Here is a 26,034-nt window from a genome sequence, read left to right as displayed (position 1 = left end):
GTGTGTCATTTTCACACAGCTTACACAGAACAGCGTGTATAAGCCTAATCACCGGAGAAATGTATCCTTGCGTGTCCAGAAATCTTTTGAATTATGAAATGGTGACTCATGTAATCTGTAACACATCCAACTATGTTCACTCTTCTCTGATTTGCAGTGCTGCCAGTGAGCTCAGTGTTGCCAGGCGGACAAGAAGAGAAGAATAATGGTCCTGATTTTACCTTTGTTTTTTCTTTGCATGGGTTCACAGCTGGAGGAGGATTTCACTTCCTGTTTGAAGTGAAAGATATAAAAGGCCTAAAAATACCATTAGACTGAGAGGGGATACGCTATTTTGTGTTTTTCCATTAGATACACTGTATCATGTAACGAGGCGCTGAGAGTCAGTACAGCTGTGGACACTAATGAATATAAACATACATCTTTCTGCAGTGGGGTGAAGTAAAAAGAAAAGAAAGTTAAGTGTAGAAAGGATTGGACATTTGCTTGTGACAATTGATACATGATCAAAAGACTATACACAAAATCAGTGTAAGAAATCAGGTGCTGTAACTTGTAATAACTGTAACAAAACAATGCAAAAATATATTAAAACAAACAATTTGTTTGTGCTGGTTGCCATAGGATGCAGTTTTGCAGTTTTGTTTGATAGAAGCCTAGTCGCTTCAGTGCATCTCAGCAGAAGTGTCACACCGCCATCTGCTGGTATGACTAAGTTAATACACCTGTGTCAAATGAAGAACCTCAAACACAGTTACTTGCAATTAGTTATATTATGTTTTTATTGATTGTATTAATTACTGCAAAAACAGGACTGTAAATGTAAAATGGTTCAGAGTGAGTCCTTAACATCCAGTTAATCCTCCTCCAGTGTCAACAAACCACAGCAGGACATTATGATCAGCTGGTTCATTATGCTGCTAATCAAAGCATATGTCCTCTGTGTGCTAAACTTTATGCAGGGGCTACTGAAGAGCTACTGAAGAGCCTGTAGCCACATTTGAAGCCAGAAACTCAAAGGGCCCATTGGTGAGGAGGCTGCACGGACCAGGACTTGACTGTGGTTCGTTTGAGGTGATGACACAGTCACTGGTGAAGAATGTGGTGCGTGGTAATTTTGATGCTGATGTTCTTGTTGTGACTATGACCCAGCATAACACAAACTGTATTACCAAGCATGCCTAGATATGGAACACATTAACATCCTGAGCAGAAGGCTGCCAGTGTCACCAGAAGAAATGTGTACAGCCTACTCCTCTCTTTATCATGACTATGATAACTTTCTCGCCTGGCTTATGGCAGCTCCTGTAAGCAATCCTAAACATTAATGGCTTGTTTTTGTTACAGTAAATGACCTTTTTAGCTCAACGTCTTAAACCTTCACTTGAAGCAGTAGCACCAGTTGATATAGAAAAGGCTGGAAAACCAAACTTTAGTTTAACCATGACAAATATGTGTCTCCAGAGAACCCTTCATAAATGACCACACTAAACAATCTGTGAGAGAGGGACATGGGAAAAGAACAGTCCTGTATGGTTATGAGAGTTTGTGGGATAGTTCCCATTAATTTTATTTAGTCCAGTGGTCCAAGAACAGACAGCAGCGTCCAGAGAGACTGAAGACAGCAGTGGATGATTTATTGCTGAATGGATGGAGGAAAGTAACTGCTGACCTCTTTGTGACACTGCAGCTGCAGGTGCAGTTCTAGCAGGTGTGGGTCTGACATCATAGCCATACTGATGGAACCACTTACTCTTTTGCAGGAAAAACAATTAGCTTTAACACAGTTCTAGTTCTTTACACTGTTCTTAAACACAGGAAAGTTAAGTCAAAGAGAATAAACACATCAATGATTAAATATTACAGTTCATTATGGTTTACATGCTCAATTCCTTTAGTCTCTTGGTTCCCTGTGAGCATACGTAGACTGCCTTATAATTTGGTCTCCACTCTCTTTTCCTCCAAGAAGGATTTTCCACAGACAGTGATGGCTTTAAACACCTCTGATATCTCCAGCATGGTCTTGCCTTTCGTCTCAGGCAGAAGAAAGAAGGTGTAAAGACAACCCAGCAGGCTCATACAGGCAAACAGAATAAAGCAGTATGAGCTGAGAGCAGCCTGTCAGAGACAAATTAAAGTTAGGTATAGTATGAGTATGAAAAATGGGTTATGGGTAATGTGTTGCTTATTTTTAGTTTAGCTGTGCTCACAATGAGGAATGGAAAGACGAGGCCCAGCAGTGCAAACATGAACCAGCGCTGCAACCCCATGAGGACTAAAGCTGCCAGTCGATCAGACTGGATGAAGAGCTCACTGCTGAGTGTGGCTGTTGCCCCACCTTTGTGAACCAGAGAAATAATCCACTGCAGTTTTTCTCTAATGATGTCAGTGTGTAATGCACTATATATTCTTTCTTAACAGAGAGTAAACTAAACAGTACATACCTGGTCCTCCACAGAAGAAGATGATGAAGAGAAAAATCAAACTAGCAGCAACGTATGGAACCCAGTAGCTTGGATCCTGCATGAATGTTGTTTTTAAAATTAATATATTTATTATAATGTCTGCTGTAGGTGATATTTAAGCAACAAAGCTGCCTTTTAATTTAGATACCTTTTGGTCACTATTAAAAGGTCTGTCTCTGTAACAGTATTTATAAGGTCAAAATGCATATTGTATAGTATTCTTTCTACTATTGGCAATTTGTTTACCTTCAGGTTTAGTATAACTGTGAACAACACCCAAATAGCAGACATGACACCATAGCCACCCCAGAACATTGGCCTTCTCCCTGTGGACTCAATCAGAACACCCTGATAGAAAGGACAGCAGAGATGAAAAATAGGTGAGTTTACATGATAATTCCCACTGAACAATCTTAACAGGTCAAAGCAGGACAGTGGTTATCATTCAGTCAAGCTCAGGTAGATGCTCACACAGAATATAGAGGTGATGATTTCAGACACTCCCAGACCAAGAGTCACATAGCGAATCTTGTCTTTCGGGATTCCTGCATTTAGAAAGATGTCAAAAGAGAAGGTACTGATCTGGGGAGGAAAAAAATATTACATTTAAAATAGTTACAGTATTTAAGTGTATTTCATTGTATAGTATAACATATTAAATTAAAACAGATTTTATTATGACAGTGTATTGTATCATTTGTATGACATGATATTGCATATAATAGGGACCTTCCTCACCGCAGACATGCCTGACAGCTGATTACAACAGTAGACTGTGGACATGGTAATAAGCTGCCATCGGACAGTCCTGTCTCTAAGCAGCTGCAGTGGGCTCCTCAGTGGGGCTACTTCAATGGCTGCCTGCTCAGTCGACATCTCATCCATTTCCTGTTTGTAGTCACCTTCACCCCACAAGCTCTGGAGAGCTAGAGTAACAAAAGAAGAGACAAAGAAAAAGTAAATGTAAACCTATCTTCAAATACAAATCATGGCTTAACTTATGGATGTCTTTAACAAAGACTTGTTCTGAATCTGAATCTGAATCATGGGTTTGTGCTTGGCGAAAATGTACTAACCTTTTTTGCATGCCTTATCATCACCTTTCTCTATGAATAAATATCTAGGAGATTCAGGAAGAAAAGGCAACAGCACAACCTGAACCATGGAGAAAAACACAGGGACACAGAGGACAATGTTCCACAGGTCTTCATGACCCAGGATCTCACTGAAAAAAAAATCACAGGTTTTTTAAGCTGCTTATTTCTTTTAACATTTTATAGAACTCTATTTTAATGATCTAGGTGCATACCTTAATCCAAAGAACTGTCCTGACAATTTCCCAAGTGAAGTAAAGGTTGCTGAGGTCAGAGTGACTGCCCCTCTTATTTTTCTTGGTGCAATTTCCCCAAGGTACATTAAATGGGTACTCACTCCCAAACCTGCAGGTCATGTAAGATGTGTGTGTTATAAAAATATGGTTTATTCAAAGTGCACAATACAGATGCCTACCTGCTGAGTAACCAAACAGGATCCTTGCCACAATTATCATTTCAAAAGATTTGGCCCCTTTACTAGCCACCATGATCCCTGCTGCCACAATGGCGATGAAGCTGTTCCCAATCACCGCCTTTTTTCTGAGGAAGGAACACATTTCACTTCATGCCTTCTTAGGCTGTACTACATTAAGACTCATTCTTACCTTCCTAGCAAGCCTGAGATAACTTTAACACTGACAGCTCCAAAGAGTCCCCCGACAGCGTACAAGGAGACAATAAAAGACCAGATCATGGTGATGGTCTGTGGAGATGGGGGCTCTCCATACCTGTGGTACCAGCTGCTGTTGATGAAGCGTTGTATGTACTGCAGAGAGAGTTTCAAAATGCTGTCTGTGGCCAAACTGACAGAAAAGTTTACCAAATAAAGACAGGAAGCGGAGTGTCTCACCGGAGAGGGAGAACTCAGTCCAGTGATATGGTAGCCAACCTGAAAGCTTCCACCGACTCCCAAAACAATGATGAGGAACAGGGCCTTTCCACGCGTCTGAGAAACAGACAGAACAACAGCTAAAAACCGGCATTTCACAATTCCAGATTCCCACTTTTATTCTACTCAGAATAAGATATTTTTCCAAATTTCCAAATTTTTAGTACGTTTACGTTTAGTTTCCTTTCCAGAAAAGGAAGGTTATATATTGGCCTGTAGTGAGGCGGGGAGATTCATGTGGAGGGCCAATGAAGCGCTCCTGCCATTGCCCCCCTGCAGCTGGTGTCCACTCTATAGTGGAGCCTTAGGCTGGTCCCAAGGGAGGTCAGAAGGGTTTTGGTGCCTCAGAGAGGGAAGAAATCCATCCTTTATCCGTGTCCATTAGGATGAGGGCCTCTTCCCTTGAACAGGTGACCACATGTCCAGAAGTTATTTAGAAGTTTACTCCCTGCGTGTCACGTCTGCGTCTCTTAGACAGCCATGTATTCAGTGCAAGCAGGCGACTGAATTTATTTATCCTCCTGTCACTGTTTGGGCGCAGCCAGCTGATAAATGATTGTACTTAAGTTTAAAGAAATCTTTTTTCAACAGTTCTGATTCGCCCCTCTTGGTATCAACTGCACCCACATGCAGAATAACATGTTGGATAGTAGGATGGTTAGATGACCTGTGGGAGACGTCCAGTTATATCATTGACTGTGGCCCTTGGATAGCTGCATGTGAGGATTCTTTCATTCTTTACATCACTGATAGCGCCATCTCCAAGCAGCAAGATATCTCTGTCCTTCACTTTCTTTGTTTCTGTGTGCCGATGTTTCTTCTTTACTTCATGTATCTCCCTCTCTGCAAATGTTTTATTCTTTGTTTTCCTTTTCTTATTGACAGCCGTGTATACTGGCTCAGACAGTGGTTGATATTTGTTTCTGAGCTGTATGCCTGGTTATGCAGCGTATACTCCACTGATATCAGCATTCATTTTTTCTCTTTCTCTGCCATTTTGGCTTGGCACCAAGCGTATGCCAGGTGGCATCAGTCTGTTCAGGTCCTGCTTTTGTACTTTTTGTAAAGGACACAGTGTCATCCAGGTTTATCTTATCAGCACTGAGCTCAGTGATTTCCTGAGGATATTTCCAGCAGTTTTAGAGTTATTAAAAGTTAAAAAGGTAAAATCCAAACATCCAGTGATTAAAATCTTAAGTAGTTAAAAGAATGAATTTTAAGTGACATGGGCATAAAATTGAATTGTAAAATCTTTGGGGGAAAAAAAGTAAGAGTAAAATAGTGCTGGCAAAAGCAGTAGCAAGCAGTATCTGCATGCTGATGCAATGAGTAAAACACTCTACAGTATATTTAAGCCATTTAGGGTGTCCCAAGGTAAAATGGACCTGAACATAATTTGTAAGATTGAGGATTCTGTATGGTCATTGGTCAAACAAACAAACAAACAAAAATACTTGAATCTCATCACATTTTTATACATTTGCTCAGCTTTAAATTTCTTCACTGACATACTATGTATGTTGTTTGTTTATGTATTACCATTAAAGCAAGAGTTTAAAGAATAACTGGACCAGGTGGTCAAGTACAATGACTCAGCTAAAACTGTCTGAATGACTTACTGAGCTTCAACTACAAAAAAAACTCCCAGCTAAAAAAAACATTTTAATTTCCTCCCATGTTTGGCCTCTTATACAGTAAAAATGAGCTAAAGTGTAATGTTTTGTACTGTTAACATTAGACAAACATACAATAGAAATAAAATCATAAATAAACAGCACATGATACTCTTGCTTAAACTATCAATATAAAAATAATATTGACTTCCATTAAATGAATTTTATTGAAATTGGTGAAATCCTACCAGCTGCTGAAACAAAGTTTCCATTCTCTCGTCCCTGACATGGACCTTAGAGTACGTATGTCCAACACTGTCCAACACTGCATGGACTCTGTTAACAGTTTAAGGCTGGTTATCATTAACTTTCATACTAGAAATAACTGGCAAGCACCCTGCCATCCAGGCAACGACTCTCTGTGGAGATATTACTGTCAGGGGCGATATAAGGTGGCAGAAATGCACCAGAGCCGGAAGTAAAAGGCAAATCTCAATGTTTAATTCAGGCAAGAGTTCGGTACACAGGAATTCAGTCCACAAGGCGAAGGTATCCAAAAGGCAAAACAGTAGTCAAAATCCAGTTGTAGTCGATACACAAGAAAAACCAGAAGGCACTCGAAAAACTCACAAGGAAATCACAAGAGCTGATAGGCTGCTTGGACGGCTGAGTCGTATGGATTACTCACAAAACGAATTGGCGACAAGAGGGAGGAAACACACAGACTTTATACACAGGAGGGTGGGAAGACAATAGGACACAGGTGAGGCACATTAGGGCGGAGCAGGTAATCAACGGGAGGGGGAGGGTGCACACATGAGGAAGGGGAAGTCAACAGACCTGAAACACAAGGGAAACGGTCAAGTACAAAATAAAACCGGAAGTAACTAATAAAACAGAAAGCAAACTAACAAAATAAAAGCCCTGGCTCAAACCCCCTCCTCAATGTGTGCCTCTTGGCGAACTACCTGGCTTATCCGGATGGAGACGGTGGAAGTCCTGGATAAGAGTGGGATCCAAAATCCTCGAAGCAGGTTCCCAAGACCTCTCCTCAGGGCCGAAACCCTGCCAGTCCACCAGATATTGCAGGCCCCTGCCCTGTCGTCTGACGTCCAGGAGTCTGAGGACGGTGTAGGCTGGCTGACCGTCGATGATTCTAGGAGGTGGAGGAGGTGCAGCAGGTTGCAGTGGGCTGGTGGTGTAGGGCTTCAACTGAGAAACGTGAAACACTGGGTGGAATTTGTCCACCATGTGGTTCTGCTGAGAATGCAGCAGGGATGAGTTACATCTTTTGAAAAATGGCACTAAATAGAAAACATGTATATTAATTTTAAATTTACTGAAAATAAACTCAGTTTGAGCAGAAACATGCATATTAGTGGCCTGCTGCAGGTCATGTTGCAGGGCTCTGGCAGTGCTCCTCCTGCTCCTCCTCGCACAAAGGAGGAGGTAGCGGTCCTGCTGCTGGGTTGTTGCCCTCCTACGGCCCCCTCCACGTCTGCTGGTGTACTGGCCTGTCTCCCGGTATCTCCTCCATGCTCTAGACACTGTGCTGACAGACACAGCCACAGCTCTCATTGATGTGCCATCCTGGATGCAGCTTCTGTGGGTTGTAGACAGCGCCTCATGCTACCTCTAGGGGTGAGAGCACTGACAAAATGCAAAGGTGATCAAACATCAGGCAGAAAGGATGAGAGCAGAGAAATGGTCTGTGGTCAGCACCTGCAAAACCTCTCCTTTATAGGGCTTGTCTTGATAACTGCCTCTCATTTCCACCTGTTGTCTGTTCCATTTGCACAACAGCAGCTGAAACTGATTCACAATCAGAGTTGCTTCCTCACTGGACAGGCTGATTTCATAGAAGTGTGATTGACGTGTTCCCTTTATTTTTTTGAGCAGTGTATTATTGCACTACAAGTTTAGCTGTCAATCTGAGTTCCATGCAGCTGGTGTTTTTTTGTGTATATGTGCCTGAGAGCACATGTTGTGTTTGTAAACAAATCCACCTCCATCCTGTACAAAATCCCTGATCAATTTTTGTCCAGGTTCACTTTATTATCAGCGTAAATAGAGATCTCTCCGCCTCCACCCCTTTCAGAACCTCATTTGAAGTCAAGACTTGTTTATCAGCTTTTGATCTAATTAAACAACCTGGAGTTGGGATGAAAGCAGGGAGCAGTGATTATCTGACTCCATTAGCCATAGTCTCTGCATGAAAAATGACTCCCCCATCCCTCACAACTTTTCAGTCAACTTTTTTACTCTGTTGTCAATTACTTTGTTGGCTTCATGTTTACTTAAATTTCTGCTTCAACACGTAAGGATCTCTTTCCTTACATTTGCATATGTCTGTAAATTCTCACTTTTTCCTTGTTAGTCTCTCCGTCATATCTCCACTTCCTATGGAACCTTAATGATTGACAGGTTTATGACTGGCATGATAAAAGAAGCTGAACTAAGGGGCTGACAGATCTTTTCAGTGGTTTATGATATTATATACACGTATTATATACATGGTGTCAAGTGGATCAACAGCCTGAAAAATAAAAACATCCAGCAACATACTTTGTGGTCAAATATTGCTTTTTTTTGCCTGCAATGATTTTTAACACTAGAAAAGAAGGACATGTGCCCTCCCTGCCGGTAGCCATAGATATTGCACCATTGTAGACAGTGAAGGAAGCCATAAGAATTAATAAAAACAAATGACAGGAAACATTGAAACATGAAAAAGGGTTTAAGCCCCTTATTCCTTTTCTAATTTTAAACATTAAAGTCTAAATACATATTATAAATATATACCTATGAGTATGAATCACATGAATTGATTTGTTTATTAATTGTAATAAAAAGGTTATTAAAATAATCCATTAAATTTAGATTAGAGTTTCGACAGTTAAGCAATAAAGATTATTGTAATGATTGTAAGAGGTCACAATTAATAAGGAAGGTTTGATGTGCAATATCAGCTGTGCCCCTGGCTGCTGTGCAGACTTTCACCTGTGCTGACCAGCCCAGAGACATGTGTCTTCATGTTCCTTTTTCTAAAAAACTCCCTCTTTTGAGACTGAATCCAGGAGGTAAACATCCAGGACTTTAGGTCTGCTCTGCTGCTGAGCAGCGCTGATGTCCTCCAGGGAGCTGCACCTTCATCATTGCTTCACATACAGGGGATTCCCAACATGCCCAAAAACTCACCAAACTTGGTAGAAAAATTCATTCGCCTGAAAAATTTTGAAATTTGCTGACTTTTGAAATGCACATAGAAAAATGGCTCTATAACGCCCCCAACGCGTAGCCCCTCTGGTCGGTTTGACACAGGATTATGAAAATTGGCACACATATGTATCACCTCAAGACGCACAAAAAAGTCTCTTGGACCCCCCCTCCAAACTCAACAGGAAGTCCGCCATTTGAAGGTTTGTGGACATTTTTGGCGATGTGTGACCCTGCTTCAAAACTTTTCACGCCTCGCATACTTCATCGGATTGAGCTGAAAGTCACTGTGTCCACTCAGGACACCATAGGGAATAGACGCATTCCAAAACTCTTACAAAAGTCTGACAGTGTGGCCGGGGCGTGGCCTCAAAGTTTGACCATTTCAGAGGAAACAGGAAGTCGCTATAACTTATTCGTTTTCTGTCCGATCTGTACCAAATGTCACATGTATGATCAGACTCTGACCCTAAACACATCTATACAACAATATTGAGGCTTTGACAGAGCGCCACCTACTGACTACACAAAATGTTGTGTTTTCATAGGTTTTTCTGCCTGCCCCCTGTGGCCTGTTTTGAGTAGGATCATGAAAATTGGCACACATATATATCACCTCAAGACGCACAAAAAAGTCTCTTGGACCCCCCCCCCCCCCTCCAAACCCAACAGGAAGTCCGCGATTTTGAAATTTCTGTTAATTTTTGGCGATTTGTGACCCTGCTACAAAACTTTTCACGCCTCACATACTTCATCCAATCAAGCTAAAAATCACTGTGTCCACTCAGGACACCATAGGGAATAGACGCATTCCAAAACTCTTACAAAAGTATTACAGTGTGGTGGGGGCGTGGCCTCAAAGTTGACCATTCACCATTACAAAGGAACTCCCTGTATTTTTTGCCCTAACGCGTAGCCCCGCTGGCCAGTTTGACACAGGATCATGAAAATTAGCACACATGTGTATCACCCCAAGACGCACAAAAAAGTCTCTTCGACCCCCCCTCCAAACCCAACAGGCATTTTGACTTTTGTGGCCATTTTGTGCCTATTTGTGACCCTGCTTCAAAACTTTTCACGCCTCACATACTTCATGCAATTGAGCTGAAATTCACTGTGTCCACTCAGGACACCATAGGGAATAGACACATTCCAAAACTCTTTCAAAAGTATTACCGTGTGGTGGGGGAGTGGCCTCAAAGTTGACCATTCGCCATTACAAAGGAACTCGCTGTGTTTTATGCAGTACTACCCATATACTTCATGCCATGTGGACAAAATCTTACAGTACTGCTATGGACCCGAGTCTGAACAGATATATATGCTAATGGGATGATACGGTCATAGCGCCATCCTACTGGTAGCAGGAAAGTTTGGTTGTAAACATGTGTTTGTTGTATATCTGTGGAAATGAGAGGAGGAGAGCATAGGACAGGAGAGCATAGGACACGAGAGCATAGGAGAGAAGACAGCGATGACCCCGCGGATCGCAAGGTGCGCGAGGGCCCGCAATGCTGCTTGCAGCTTTAATTTGTCTTGTGTCTTTCAAAGGTGGAAAAGAAACTCTAACAACACAACCAACCTAGGATTACATTAGAACAGGAGAACAAGATAAGATAAGATAAGATAATCCATTATTAGTCCCCCGCAGGGGAAATTCACAGTGTTACAGCAGCAACAGCACACGTAAGAAGAAAAAATATATAGAAAATATGGCAGATGCTGAGGAAGGATGAAGCTGGCTTTGATATTAAAGACTAAATTTAATCCCAGTGAAGTGGGGGTTCTTTTATTTTTTTAAATCCTCACTGACTTGACATGAGACTAGAAGCAGTATTCAACATTAGGCTGTTACCTGTGAGGTTGGTTCTGTCCAGGAGCTGCATGAATGTTGGTGTCATTTTAAAAGGATAAATATGTATATACACAACACAAATGACCTGGAGTTTAAAGACTGTAAAAAAGAAGCTGTGATAATGGATTTTTATGGGCTCACATGATGTGACTTGACCTGTTTGGGTGAGGTCAGATAAACAGGTAAAAAAAGAAATTTATATGTTCACTCCCAGCAGGCTGCTCGTTCAGGTCAAATACCTTATACCTCACTTTGGTGTTGTTTAACTCTAAAAGGTCTGTTGATATTAAAACATTAAAACTCAACTGGAAACAGCATTGTAAAACCTATAAATAGCCTATATATTTAAAAAGACACTATGTTCTAAATGAAGGCTGCAGCATCTCATTTATATTGATGGAGGCAATTACTGCAAAGATGCATAGTGAAATTAGCATGTTAATTGGTTATTATCACACAATCCAGTTCAGCGGTCCCTAAAGAATTCCTTCCAATCATAGGTTTGATGGGAGCACTCCCATGTGTTGAGGAGGGAAAAGGCATGATACATAATGTCTGACAGCTGATAAATTGAAAGAAGATAAATTATACATGCAAGAATAATGAGCCACACCAAGGCATCTCAATCAAACCAGGTGATGTTTTCCTGTACAAGCAATATTCATTTTATTTGAGTAATATTGTTATACTTTTTTTTGACTGCACTTCACTAGTAATCCAATACTTTTTAGGTTGCACACACAATTTTATTGCTGACCACTAGGTGGCACTCTAATACTGCAGGATATCAGGCCAGACTGTCCAGATGTTATTCAAATGTAAAGGTTAGCTTCTCCCTTAGTGCTCACTCTTCGCTATTTAAAGGTCATCATTTGCAAGCAGAGGACAATCTGATGTAACATTTATGTTGCTGAATCGTAATCATCATCTGGAACAGGCTGTGGAGTTGATCCCTATCACAGTCCTAATTTCCAGACCCTCTCAGTGTTCTGAACTTCACCTCTCCTGTCCAAAGAGACAGCATGTTCATGTTAACAGTCAGGCCTAAAGTGTCAGAGTCAGTGCATCAGCTCATGAAGGGATGAATCAAGTGTCAGTGTGACAGAACAGATCCATATTTCTATTAGACTCCTTAGACAGGACAGATTGACTGGCATGTTTGTGCATATTTTACTGTAATGCAGCTGCCCCATCTTCATTGACCCACAGAGGAGGTAAGAGTGAGAGTGCTTCCACTTAGTTACTCAGTTAGAAAGTGTACACACACACACACACGCACACACACACACTATCCCAGGCCTCTCCTCCTCCTATCTGATGTGCATGTCCTGATTCGATCTATAAAAAAACAAATAGTTCTGTACACACTTTCGCCACAACAGCCATTTGAAGACTTCTCATTCTGCTGCCTAGACGAGTGTACCGGTGTTATTGATCCATGTGCACAGCTACCTGAAGGGCATGACTGCCACCGAAGATGAAATCTACTTGTTCACTTAACAAAAAAATCAATCAGGCAGCTGCAGCTGGTCCAAAATGCTGCTGCTAGAGCTCTGACTAATACCAGGAAACTAGTCCACATTACACCTCACTGCACTTGCTTCATGTAAGTCAAAGGATACATTTCAAAACTTTACTCTTGGTTTACAAAGCACTGAAATTCAGTTTAAGTCATTGTCAGGCAGTCACTTTAAACAGTATAATTGGAAAAGAATATAAAATATAAAAACTACAGTTATATAAAGCAGAAAAAAAATCTAGTGACCTCATACTTTTTGAATGTGTGTAATCCATACTTTGGAGAACAGGAGTGGGCTCTAACAGAAAATGCAAAAGGCAGCAGTTGTGTGCATTATAAAAACTTTGTGAAGTGATTTATCAAAGGTTACAGGATGTTACAAGCTTCTGTGATTCATTTTGCAGTTTTTTGTGAAGCATTGTAGTTTGGACACTCTCACCTTCTCCTTCTCAGCGGTTAGGCCCATGACAAATGCAAGTGTCATCTGTGACTAGAAGCCAAAGCAGCAAAAGGCCAGTCAGTGAATACCAGCGGAGGGAGAAAGTCAGCCACACTAGTAGTGATGAATAGATACCACATCTCCTTTGAGATAATTTTGTGTAAGTATGAGAAAACTGGCTGCACATTTTTCCTCTTTTTATTTACCTCAGTCAGCACATTTCTTTCAGAGAGAATGCTTTAAGCTGCTGGCTGCTTATTTCTCTCTGTGATCACACATACTCGCACACATTTTTATAAATCATCAGCATTTGCAAGGCTAAACATCAGTACAAATATGCACAGCCGAGATGAAATGCACCACATGGAGGCATCCTCAGCATTCTCCCACTGAGCAACTCAGACTATCATCATTTACACACAGCGTATTCATTTAAAAAAAAAAAAACACCAAACCATTTAAGCTGATTAATTGTACAAGTTGTAACATTCTATTTTTAATGGAACACTGGTACAATGCTTCATGTACCACTGTGCATGTGGGAGCAATCACACCAGGAGCACAAATGAAGGGCTTGTGGATCTAAATTTTAACTTGAGTGTGAAGACATTCAGCATTTACTGTAATTTGTAATATTGTAATTTATTTACACTCTTATATAAATTCTTATTATAAATTCTGATCTGATGATGGTGCTTGAGGAAAAGTATTTCAGGGTCATCCATCTCAAATGACAACAAGTGAGTGCTCTCATGGCACTCACTTGTTGTCATTTCCCAAAACTGTGAAATTATTTCAATCAGGGGTGGAGGACTAAGGACTTGCTGACTACGTTCATTGTGCTAAAGCTGCATTACTTATTGTATTATGTCACAATATAGCTCAAGTCTTTAGATTTCTATATAAACCTGATACTGGGGCTTGTTCTTAACATTCATTACATGTATAGGTCAATGCTTAGGCTCTATATTTAAGGCATCTAAGAGTTAAACTCTTGCTTCAGAGTTTAGGTGTCTAATAATGTCCTTAGATGATATCGCCTATATGCCCAAAAATTACAATGTATTTTTGTAGGGTCATCCTGCATTTGGCAGGTGTTTTCTGTCAAAAAAAGTGATGTTATATACAGGTGGGTTATTTACCTTTTGGATACAGTCCATGGAGCAGACTGGGACTTCGCTATCCATAGATGAAGCTGTTTTACAGAAAATATGAAAATGTGTAACTTTAATAATGACTGAATCCCCATGAGACAGTATATAAAACATCAGTGTTAAATTTCTACATGCATAAAAAGCAGCAGCCAAAAATCAGCATTTAATCCAAAACTTCTTCAGTGATTCTCTGCACTGACAGGTGATCCTTCTATCCTCTATAGTGGCCACTGGACAGCTATAACACAGGGTTGATTACACACCAATCGAAGGCCATCACAGTTCACTCAGTGTGACAGGCCTTCGTTGAGCTCACCTACACTTACTGACACAATGACAACACAGAGCACAGGATCAGCGAGCGTGCATTGTGATAAAATTGATCATAGCAATCGATATCAACCAGCGAAAGCTATTGGCACTGCTGCTGCTGCAGAAGAGAAGGCATCAAGTCTGTGATATCTATCTTTAGGCAGAAGCTAGGCATGGGATCAATATGCTACAGGCAGCTCATATTTCATTGGTGGCCCAGCAGGGATAGACAGAGCAGAGTGGGGAGGAATCAGAAAGGGAGAGATGGGATGACGACACGGCTTTGCAAGGCTCTCTGGGTCAATTTAGAGAACAGATTGTGTGGAAGCAGAGGCAGGTGATAGGGAAGCAACCAAAGGTGAGAAAAGGAGAGAGAAGTTTTGTGTTTGACGTAGGAGTCAATAGTGCAGCAGAAGCTTAGATGGAACATGGACGGCAGCGCAGCCTGACAGCTTGTCGATTCAGTGAATTTATAATGAATGTTCCTTTTATTCTCTGCTTTCTCTCTAACCTTTCTCTTCTCCTCTACTCCCTTTTCCCACCTCCCTCCTTCCTCTCCTTTTGTCACCTCCCTCCTCTCTTCATTTAGAGCCCCAGTCCCCACCCTGTCACAGCCTCGTGTAGCCTATCATCCTGAGACTAAAAACAAAGAGTTATATGAAAGGTGCTTAGTCGCATTTCCTTCTTCCCCTGCTGTTGTGGTGTCCTAATGATGCAAATGTTAGGCTGGCTAATGAGCACGAGCTATGATTCGGCTGAAGTTTACCTCGCTGCTCCACCACCCTGTCTCATGAATAATAGCACCGTGTCACCGTCAAGGTGTGCGTTCCTCTCAGCACACAAATAATGACCGTTACAGATGGTGCTTTCTCAAACTGCATGCAAGAAAAAAATGACAAGTGACAAGGAGCAACTAAGACCTTTAAAATGAAAATTAATTTAAACAATTAAATGTGAGCAATCTGCCCTATATCAAATGACACACACGAACATACATGCATACACGCACACAAGCAGGCAGAGAAAGTGTTTAAAAACTTAAAAGTGTTTATAAAACTCATAACGCACTCTCACCTGTGCAAGTCACATAACCTTTTGACTCTGAGTTCATTCCGGCTGTCACCTACACACACCTCTAAAGGAGAGCAAGACCAATAGATGTTGGCTCTGCATTATTACAATAAACCTCCTGGCTGCTTGCATTTCTCTCCCTCCCCACCTCGTGGCTTAATCCTCCGTGCTTTTGCCCTTCAGTTTTTCAAAGACAGCCTGCGGGCTAGAATTGCCCTTTGCTGACTTGTGGCTGACAGTGAATAAGTTCCCTCTCTCGTCTCCTCCCTTTTATCTCTGAGATCATACTCTGAGTAGGTCAAGATCAATGGTGCTCCCTACAAATCTGCCCAGGCTCTGGGTGCTTCTCATTGACCTTACACAGGGGCAAGGGAGCGCTCCTACTCTCATCCGGCATGGCTTTTGCATTCACTTCTCTGGATAAATTCACCTACAACTCGCAGGGCGTTCATCAAAGAGTCATGAACCGTGTTAGTACGTGTTAGAGTGGCTGCATGGTCAAAGTTTTAGCTGTTCCTGAGAAATTAATACTTTCCTAATAGGCGTCACTACTGTCACATACATTAGTATAGTAGCCTTGTTAAGAAACCATAACATGTACGTGGCACCTTAAGGTTTAGTAAGAGTCCATAGAGACTTTAATGCATACTGCATTTGGAGCACAAAAAACACCAATAACCAAGGATGTGCTGTGACAGAGTGATAAATGGCTTTACATGATGGAGCAGACAGGAATCTGGACACTGCAAACTTCTCGACAACAACAAAAAGAAAAAAAATCAATTTCAGATATGAATTAATGTGCTGTATTGACTGAGCTGAGGGACAGCTTAACTCAGGGATGGATTGAAATGTAAAATTGTCTAGCAGAATATAGTCTATAGCATGATTTAAAAAAAAGACTAAACAATATGAGTAAAAGAAAGAAATCCACATGAATTCTCTGAACTCTATCTGCATCAGGACAATAAAAGGCGAGAGAGACGGAGTGTAAGTGATTCTGTTGCCACGTCCTCAGGCCTGATACAGATGAAGACAGCAGCACCGTCCGCATCCAGCTGGGGCTCACATCCAACAGGATCCCTGTGAGACCCGCTTCAACAAGATGGATGACGGGCACCGAGCTTCAAACTGGGCGCACTCAGCCCAGACATCATTGGGTCCGGGCTGAATAAAGAGGTGGTGGCCCCTCGCCTGCTCTTCCCTAATAGGAGGCGCTGCCTAGCTGACAGCAGCCCATAAATAACCCAGTCGGCGTGTCACTGGAAAAGAACACACTCACCTGCGCACACTCACTCACGAGGGAGAGGTGAGATGCAAGCATATATGGGCTGTGCAGTTATGGAATGACAATACAGGTGTGTGAAGGTGGGTCACAGACACAGTTTTGTTGTTTATTCTTTTGCACATTTTATGGTATAATAGTCAGATCAAGTGGAATTTAGGCCACATTTTCACACCGTGCCTTATTTTAGCTGTCCTCAGGTGTTGTGAGTGATGAGACAGGAGTGCTGTGGGGAGCTCTGGACCATTTATTTTCTTTTCATCAGTCGAAAGGAGAGCCTACTCATTCACTTCACAGCAGCGTCCTCATCAGACAGGTCCTCTGTATCTGATGATGAGTGATTTTGCAGGAGAAAGCATTTGGACTGTGAATTAAGCAAAACAGAAAGCCAATGATCCAGTCTGCCAGCCAGAACACTGAATGGACTGACAGATGAGAGAGCCTCAGAGCCCTTTTTTCTCTAAAACACCTGAGAGCCAAACCAGATGGGCTTGCCTCAGTTAAACGTATAGACTATACATAGCAATAAAAAGGCAGTGTCTCACAATAAATAAAATAAATATGACCATTATACTATGATCAGGGATGCAAGAAATGTTATGGGTGTTAGATAATGTATTCTTTTAAAGTGTACACACTGCGGTAAAATGGATTCAAACTTTTTGAAGACAAATAAACGCGCTTGCTTTTTTCAATGTCACGTGATAGCTTGCGTCACGACGTCATGCGGAAGTGCTGTAGGCAAGATGGCTGCGTCCTTGACAGGCATGTTTTGGTTTCAGTGAAGTGTCGAATATGCAAAACAGTGGCAGATTTGCGGACAACACGAATGTCAGAGAACATTAGAGGAGCGGAACATGGAGAGACGAGAGTTCTTCGCGTCTTTGGTGGTAAGAGGACCGTTTTATCCATGCAGTCGCGTTTTAAATGTGAACTTATAGTCCCAACCTAATGAACCTGAATATTCACCAGTTTGACTTCTCCTGGCAGTTTGAACAAATGTACCTGTTAAATGTATTGAACGAGGCAACAGTCCGGGCTGGTAACGTTTTTAAAGGGGTCTTCTTAGATCTAATTATACAATCTCGATGCTGGAGCTAATGACAAACTGCTAAAATGACTGCAAGCTTAAGTTGTGGAGTTTTTTTCCCCCTGGTAGTTGCAGTCATGGTATAGTTGCTGCTGTTGTCGTGAATGTTTTGTCTCATTCATTTATGGGAAAGCAAAGATTGCTGCATTTACCTGAAGACTGACAAAGGTAGTAGGAAAAACAAATATCAAAACGATAATATCTCTCTGTCTCCTCTCCTTTACACAGCCTAAATACTGACTGATTTCCTTCTGTAGATGAGGAGGTTGCATTAGTTTGCAGGGCGGCTAGACTGGAAGATGACTTTGAGGCCAGGAGGAGAAAAAATATATTTATATTTTTTAAATTATGTTCCAAAAACTATTTAAACGTCCAAAAGACGTATTTGCAGTAGTCTGGCTGCAGATAGAGTGGATATAATTGTACTTAAGGCAACTGTTGCGTGTGTTAAAGAACCAAATCCCTGCGTAACATGTTCATTTTGAGAGCTTTTGCATTGGCGATGATGGGCTTAAGATGTACAACTCGGCCCAACTCTGCTGCCTTTTTGTTTGTTTTTGTGTGGTCGCTTTGTGTTCAAATACATTTGAAGGGCATGCGGCCCGGTCCCTGTCCTGGTCTGCCATATCTTCCTTAAGTCTGTTCTAAATGTTGTCATAATGCATATAGATTTTGTTTTTACACAGAAGTTAGGTTTCTAATTGAATGCATTTGTTTTGTATCATCCCCTGTCATTATATCTGTGGATGCTCTCATTCATCCATGTCGAGGTTTTTTGAAGACATCTTCAAAAAACCTTGAGTACTCCAGTTGCCTCAATTTAAACTCTTAGAAAAGAAAATCCCCTGTCATTAATTCCTCTGGCAGTTAAAGACAGCAAAAAACACCACCAACAACAACAAATGCACAATGTTCAGTCATCTCTGTGAGTGAATGTGTAGAAATATGTTCCAACATACCCGTTTACTTCATAATGCGGTTTCCCTCGATTCTGAACATGCAGGCAGTGTGCATACAATGATTTTGTGGAACAGAGAGGTTGGTGCTACATTTCTTTGAGTCATTCCTTGTTGTATCATCCAGAGCTCTGACCCCCTCAGATATTTTTCAAAAAATTCTCTGATGTAAATCTATCAATATTATGGATAACTCCAGAGTCCTAGGTCTATAAGTGTAACATTTGTAAAATATAGCCCTTTGAAATGTAGTTTATTTTTCTTAGTTTTCGGTCGATTTGCATTCGGCCTAGTGAGTACACTACCGTTCAAAAGTTTGGGGTCACCAGGCCAGTTCTATAGCTTTTCTGATCAGTATAACAGTTCAGCTGTGCTAACATCATTTCACAGGAGTTGTTAACACAATGTACCATTAAAACACAGGAGTGATGGCTGCTGGAAAAGTGCCTCTGTATACCTTTGTGTATATTCCAAAAATCAGCCTTTTCTGACTAGAATAGTCATTTACCACATTAACAATGTCTAGACTGTATGTCTGATTACTTTAGTGTTATCTTCATTAAAACAAAACATTTTTTTAAAACAATAAAGACATTTCCAAGTTACCCCAAACTTTTGAACAGTATTGTGTATATATAATTTTATTGTTGTGTTTCAATCTTATGGAGTTGCCCAGTAAAGTGTGTTTAATTATAATATCTTAACAGTGTTACTGGCTGTCTTCTGTAGTATTAGTGTCTTACAAAGTGACTGTGTGTGCAGGCAGGAGGCTGTGCAGGGATGTGTGTGGATCTGACTTTGTTCCCCCTGGACACCATTAAGACCAGGCTGCAGAGTCAGCAGGGCTTCTACAAGGCTGGGGGCTTCAGGGGCATCTACGCTGGGGTCCCATCTGCTGCTGTCGGCTCCTTCCCCAACGGTGAGACACTGATAGCTGGATGTAGTTAACTGTTGTTTGTGATTTTTATCCAGAGCCACATACCAAACAGTAGAATATAACCCCATTGCAGATAAAGTTGACCTGATCAAACAAATGTCACATAAAATCTTAAAAACTTTTGGTGCTAAGTTACAATTATGTAATACAAATGAATCAGCCACAAAACTTCACATTCTTATCTTACTGTTTACCTTACTCTCAGGGAGGGAGAGTTTGCATCAAAGTGGAGTCCACAGTCAGAGATGGCAGATTGTTTGTAAAAGTAACAAGATGTTTGGTTCAAAGTAAAGACAGGTTCTCACAGCAACTGGGAGGAGTGGTGGTGGAAAGTTTACTCACAGCTTCAGGGATTGGACAGCTTGCAGTCATTGATTCAACTATGATTCCTGCATCATATCAAAGAGATAATGTAAAGACATCTGTCCGAAAGCCATATTCTTTCACCACGATAATTATGCGAGCACTCAAATCCAGCCAACGAGGAGCTCAGATAGAAGAAAGGCAGGGTTATGGAATGGCCTAAAGCCCGTTGAAATTGTGGTAGGATATGAGACAGGCAATGCGTGCAAAAAAACTAAAATATCTTACAACTGAAGGTGTTTTGCATGCAGGTTAAACATTTCAAGAGTTCAAGAAATTATTTTCAGATGAAAGATGAAAATGGCTTATGAGGCCAAGGGTGTACCTGTTTTTCTCTGGATATTTTTGGCAAATGACTGTCTAGTAGTCAGTCTTACAGTTACAGTTACACTTACAGTATGTTAATGCATGCATCATGTTTATGCAGTAGAACCTAGAAAATGCAGTATGAACTTATTTGGGAGTAGAAAGTAACTTTTCCCAGATGAGACACACTTAACTTTCTTAGTTGTAGCGTCTATTGTAAATGCAGACACACATACTCACACACTCACACACACCTCAGCTTCTCCCCTGTCAGTGGTAGTGAGGGATATTAATTGCACTATGCTGGTTGACTAATGGGCCTTAAATGACTGTGGTTCTGCTTGGTTTCAGCTGCTGCTTTCTTTGTCACCTACGATTGCACAAAGTCCCTGCTCGGCACTGGTGGAGTGCTTGCAGCACCGCACGTGGCACCTGTCACTCACATGCTGGCCGCCTCTCTGGGAGAAATCGTAAGTCTATTCCCATCTTTTTGTGTCATCTCATGTGGATTCATACCATGCCTCAATCTGTCAGTGCACTTTTAAGTTGTTTTTATTTGTTTAGAAATTCTTCCCACTCAGTCCATCTTTAGAAGGCCAGCTGTCTTCTGCACTTGTTATTACTCTTCTGTGTTCTTGCCCTTGTTGTTTCTTTCCCACCACTGCATGTCCCAAATGAACACCACCGGCATGTCAGTTAATGTTAATGCCTTTTAAATTTTCACAGACTATTCAGTAGGGCAGCAGGGGAAGGAATGGGAGAGAATGAGGTTTTGGCCGTTGGCCTCTAGGTCCAGCTGGGTGAGTTAAGGGGGCTTCCTCTGTACTGTCCCAGCCTTTTCCCCACCAGCTGGGTAAATAACATCTCATTACTGCCTATTGACTCATCTACTTTCCCAGCTCAGACCCCCAGACTCTGCCAATTTAGTCTGGGGAATTCGGGCCTGAAACCAATGAGGAGTAGTGCAATTTCCTCAGCCCATCCTCTCCCAGTCACTTATAGTGAAACCACAGAATTCAAGCCATATGGGGGCCACAGGTATTCACATTGGCATGAGGGAGGATATGGAAAGATGAATGCCCCCCGTTATACCCCAGGCTGTCTGCAAAATGCTCAGTCTTCAGTATTCATGGCTTTTGAATGGATGTAATTCAGCCACATTTTGCATGTTTATGAAATGGGATTATTCCATGCAGGAGGGTGCTCACTGCACTTCTGTCTATCTATATCTTTGAGTGCCAGAGTGCTGATAGGGAGATACCATGTATCTCTTAATGTGTTATTAGTTATCACAATCAATGAAGCAATTATTTTACATTCTGTAGAAGTATAATATAATGGTGCATTTTCAATTTTTTTCTATGGCACAGTCCTGTTGAATGTGAAAGGTGAGACGTAGGTTAGAACTACCTTTAACCCCGCTCTGGATTTGAGCACATCAAAGGCACAAATCCACAGAGTGGAGCTGAGCAGAGCAGGGGCGGTATCCCACTGCAGTCTGGCAACTGAATCCGTCTTGTTCAAAGACAGTAATCTTCAGACTTAGCTATGAAAGGCCTACCCTAGTGCTGCCCCGAGTTGAATGCAAGGCCCAAATGCCTGCACTGATGCAATAGCTGCCACATGTGATTCTTTGTCTCCTCAGTCACTGCTAATGACTTTTAGTTAAAAGTTATTGCACTGAGGGTCTAACATCAGTGGCAACAGCCACTTGTATTAATGATGTGTGTTTATGAGTAAGATCATGTTATTTTAGCATTTTTAACCTTACTTTGGACCTGTACCATGACACCTCTGGGTCTAGAACAGCTGTCTTTAAGTTTTGGTCTGTTGGTCAGATGCTTCAAGCAACTTTGTACAATGGTATACTCTGTTGTGGATATTTTTACACCTCAATGAAGGTCAAAACCATGGCTGGATGTGTTGTTTTTTTTTAATAGTCCATTTGTCTCTAGGTCCTGTTTCTGTAAATGTGGTGCTTTCTATATTTGGCACTAAATATCTACCTAGACTAAAGGGAGTGGTTAACAATTTGTTATCAAAGGTCAAAAGCTTAGGATGTTGTGACCTCAAAGATAGTTTTGGCCATAATACATACAACATACACTATACAGTAATTATGCCACACATAATGAATTTATGACCAGTTATGTTCTGAGAACACTTTTAAAAAAGGAGCATATCCATTCTGTCAGACATGTGCAAGATGAACAGCTGAAAATGTAGTTGTAATACAGTGTCAGTTGCTCACATAAGAGCCTGTTAACTTGTTGCTTTTCCCATTACATATTCTACGAAAACAGAGACAGTATTTACACATATTTGGGCAAACAAGCAAAACCTGGTGTATTCTGGTGTAGAGCAGCTTGCTTCTTTGATACATGGGAACTTGAAAAACTTATTCTGGTCTGACTTCTCCACTCCTTCATCATCAACCCATGCTCATTTCTTCATCCATTTGGTTGTGTTTTACCAACTGTTTTCACAGCAGAAGCTTTAGGGTGATTATTGCTCTTATATTTTCATCCCTCAGCCTCTCCCTCTGAGGATAATGTGCTTCACTTGGCACTAACTTAGTTGATGTGGACTTAAGTGAATGTGTATTATGCTTATACTACAGGGAACTGTGGCTGAGATTTTATTATGAGATGTTTGAGGAAAGACATGACTTTAATCTAAACAGTTTCTGTTCACAGATGTTTGTAAGTGCGGTAGTGTTGTTTACAATAAATTAAAAGTTCAATATAATTTTAGATACTCCATTAAATTTCTAATTTACAGGTGGTGGAAAAACATCTCCTACAAATTTACCTGACCTGTTGTATTCGGCTTTTGCTTCTATATTAACCTGCCTCATACCCAGTTTCATACCCCCCCCCCCCCCCCCCCCCCCCGCCAGAAGTGTCCTGGTGTTTGTGCGACTGCAGCGGTGGGACGCTCCCATAAAGAATGTGTAAGCTGATGGCGTCTGTCAGGCTCTAGCAGGCTGTTATCCAGCCATTAGATCAGATTTATCTTCATTCCTATTCGCTCGACGTCTGCCCTGAAAGCTCATTTGTCAAGGCCAGGCGGCGGGCTTCTCTCACATCTACACCCAGTACTCCCCCTCTTCCTCTCACTGCCACACGTCTGTGTGAGGATGTACTGGAAAATACAGTGTGACATGACAAGATAGGGGGACAGTGAGAAGGAGGGAGCATGGGGGAGGACTATTTTGGGGGGGGAGAAGAGCGCAGAGAGAGGGAGAACCACGCTATGTGATTTATTGGCTGTTGTTTCAGACTTAGAGACATGCAGTGTCCTCATCTTTTCCCTTTTTCTCTATGACCTTTTTCTTCCCCGTCTTCCTTCCTTCTTCCTTTGTCTCCCCTTGTTTCTGTCTTCATGGTACTGGGATGCTGTGACAGGGAGTGTAATCAAAATTCTGCAGTAGTTTCTTTTTGCTGATGTCACCTTGTTACTGGTGTTTAAGTTGTAATAACTACACAAATGTTTTAGCTGTTTCTCCTCACAGAATAGTTTTCTGCCCATTTATTCTTAAGAAAACTCTTTTGCTGTATTCCCCATGAGTGATGTATATCTTAACAAATACATCCTAATAAATAAATCCCATAGCAGTTTTTACAGCCTGTATTTTTTTTAACATTTTATGTGGTGCCAAATGGTAATCATAGTCTGACAGCCTGGCCCACCACTGTGTTGATAACCACAAATGGTAAAAGAGGAACAGAGCGAGGATGGAGGGATGTAATGACTCAGTCTGTGGATTGATTTGCTTGCTATGCCGATAATGTGCTGCGAGTCTCTGCTAATTTCCCATTCCTTACTGTGGTTCACTCATAAATGAGCGCTGGCCTCGTGATTGAGCGCTGGCCTCTTACCTTGTTGTTTGGCAGCCAGTGCTAGATATTGAAAACACGCATCATCATTTGGATTAACAGGCGAACCGGACACTGAAAGGTTTCAATCACAGACAGGCGTCTTCCTAATGAAGGCTGCCTGATGAATCCAATAACTTGTAAATAAAGACAAATGGTAGCAAGATTTTAAATGACTACCAATGGATTTATTATAAGTTTACAACCAAGAGAAACGTGTTCAGAATGGACGAGTATAGTAGGTGAAAATAGGGTTTTTTCCTTCCTTACATTTTATCCTTAACTCATTGTGCCTCTGATTCACTAGTTCTGTTTTCCCAATTTACTGCTCTTTTCCAATATCTAAAAGGTCTCCTGAGGTTAGTTGCTTGATCTTTTATCCATGTAGCATCCTTCTTCCCATTCCTTTGTGGGCAAATTAGTTTCAAATAAACAATGTCCTTAATTTATTTGGTATAATCTCTGTCTGATTCTGGCCTTCCCGCTGCAGTGACAGGAGAGGAAGGGCCATCCTAACTTCAAACCCCGATCCAATTACATCAGTAATTACTTGTCATAGTCACTTTCTTTCCATTTAGCTGCCTTGTTCAGGTCCTTTGGAGAATTGGTTTGGGGTAAACATGATGTACAATGTATTATAAATGGTAACTGGACCAAAGGGGATGGCAAATGAGATCTCAGGGATGGAAGCAGCTTAGTTGTCAGGCAGGTGAAAGTTTGGCCACTTGGTGGTAGTGTTGCACCATGGAAAGGTTACAATTAAACTGACATACCCATAAGAATGGCAAAGAAATCCTCATAAAGGCATAGTCAGGTCATTTCACTTTGCTCTGTTCAGAGATGGAGGTTTTATCTGTCCTGTATATTGAAAAAAAAGAACTTGTAAGTAATGCAGTGAAATTCCACACAAAGTTGAGATACTGGCCAAATGCTTATCAGCTGTCAACAGGAGTTTTAGTGAAAAACACATTCACACATTTCTTAGCTCACCCTTTGTATTCACTTCCAGCACTGCTGACATGTGCTCCACACATAAAGGTACGCTCATAAAGGTATCCTTGGTGTCAGGATGAGGAGACAAAACAGAGGATAATTTCAACCCTCTAACAGCTGTTGGTGCATCTCTCTCATGGCTGACCGAAGCCTATATTGGGGACCCAAATCACAGTGGATTGAAGCAAAACTGGCAAAGGATGCTTTTCTTCTTTATTGTAGCATCTAATCGCTCTTTCTCTGTTTACTTCCTTCCCTCCTTAATGTTGCTGTGGCGAGGGTGGTACTGGCAGACTGGCATCTGTGTGACTGAGGGGAGTCACAGCAGGAGGGTGGCTCACCAATGGCTCTGCAAGATTGCTTGCCGTTAGCCGGCATTTCCACTCAGATGCAGGATAAATGGGAAATCAAGTCGCCAGGTGGGCAGCTGTGCCTGCCTGCCTTTAGGATGATGGGAGTTATGAAGCATAAATATTCATGTCTATCTTCACTAGCTGCTGGCAGTCCATATTTTTGTTGACATATGGTGGATGATTTAGAACTTGAGCAGGGATTATGGTCACTGAGGTGTGCACGCGTGTCTGGATCTATCAATGTGT

At 41.5% G+C, this 26,034-nt stretch overlaps 2 protein-coding genes across 2 annotated transcripts in view; one reads left to right on the top strand and one right to left on the bottom strand.

The window, feature by feature from the left end:
* Positions 1–1,932: 1,932 nt before the first annotated feature.
* slc2a9l1 (solute carrier family 2 member 9, like 1) lies at positions 1,933–6,383 on the bottom strand. Its single transcript, XM_028406790.1, has 12 exons — positions 6,310–6,383; positions 4,410–4,505; positions 4,165–4,325; positions 3,975–4,099; positions 3,775–3,904; positions 3,542–3,690; positions 3,204–3,391; positions 2,937–3,047; positions 2,712–2,813; positions 2,445–2,520; positions 2,211–2,338; positions 1,933–2,118 (listed from the first exon to the last, which is right to left on the bottom strand). The coding sequence occupies exons 1-12, from the start codon at positions 6,331–6,333 to the stop codon at positions 1,933–1,935; spliced, it is 1,476 nt and encodes a 491-aa protein (XP_028262591.1). The 5' UTR covers positions 6,334–6,383.
* An 11,267-nt stretch (positions 6,384–17,650) lies between these two features.
* slc25a26 (solute carrier family 25 member 26) overlaps positions 17,651–26,034 on the top strand; it is a 42,184-nt gene continuing 33,800 nt past the window's right edge. Inside the window, exons 1-3 of the mRNA XM_028406927.1 lie at positions 17,651–17,802; positions 19,721–19,877; positions 20,916–21,034. Of these exons, the coding sequence (XP_028262728.1) occupies positions 17,770–17,802; positions 19,721–19,877; positions 20,916–21,034 (309 nt within the window). The 5' untranslated portion in view covers positions 17,651–17,769. The remainder of the gene's footprint in view (positions 17,803–19,720; positions 19,878–20,915; positions 21,035–26,034) is intronic.

This window comes from Parambassis ranga, chromosome 5, assembly GCF_900634625.1.
Source record: "Parambassis ranga chromosome 5, fParRan2.1, whole genome shotgun sequence".
NCBI lineage: Eukaryota > Metazoa > Chordata > Actinopteri > Ambassidae > Parambassis > Parambassis ranga.
The sequence above is the reverse complement of the archived record's forward strand: the minus strand, read 5'-3'. Positions and strand labels throughout refer to the sequence as shown.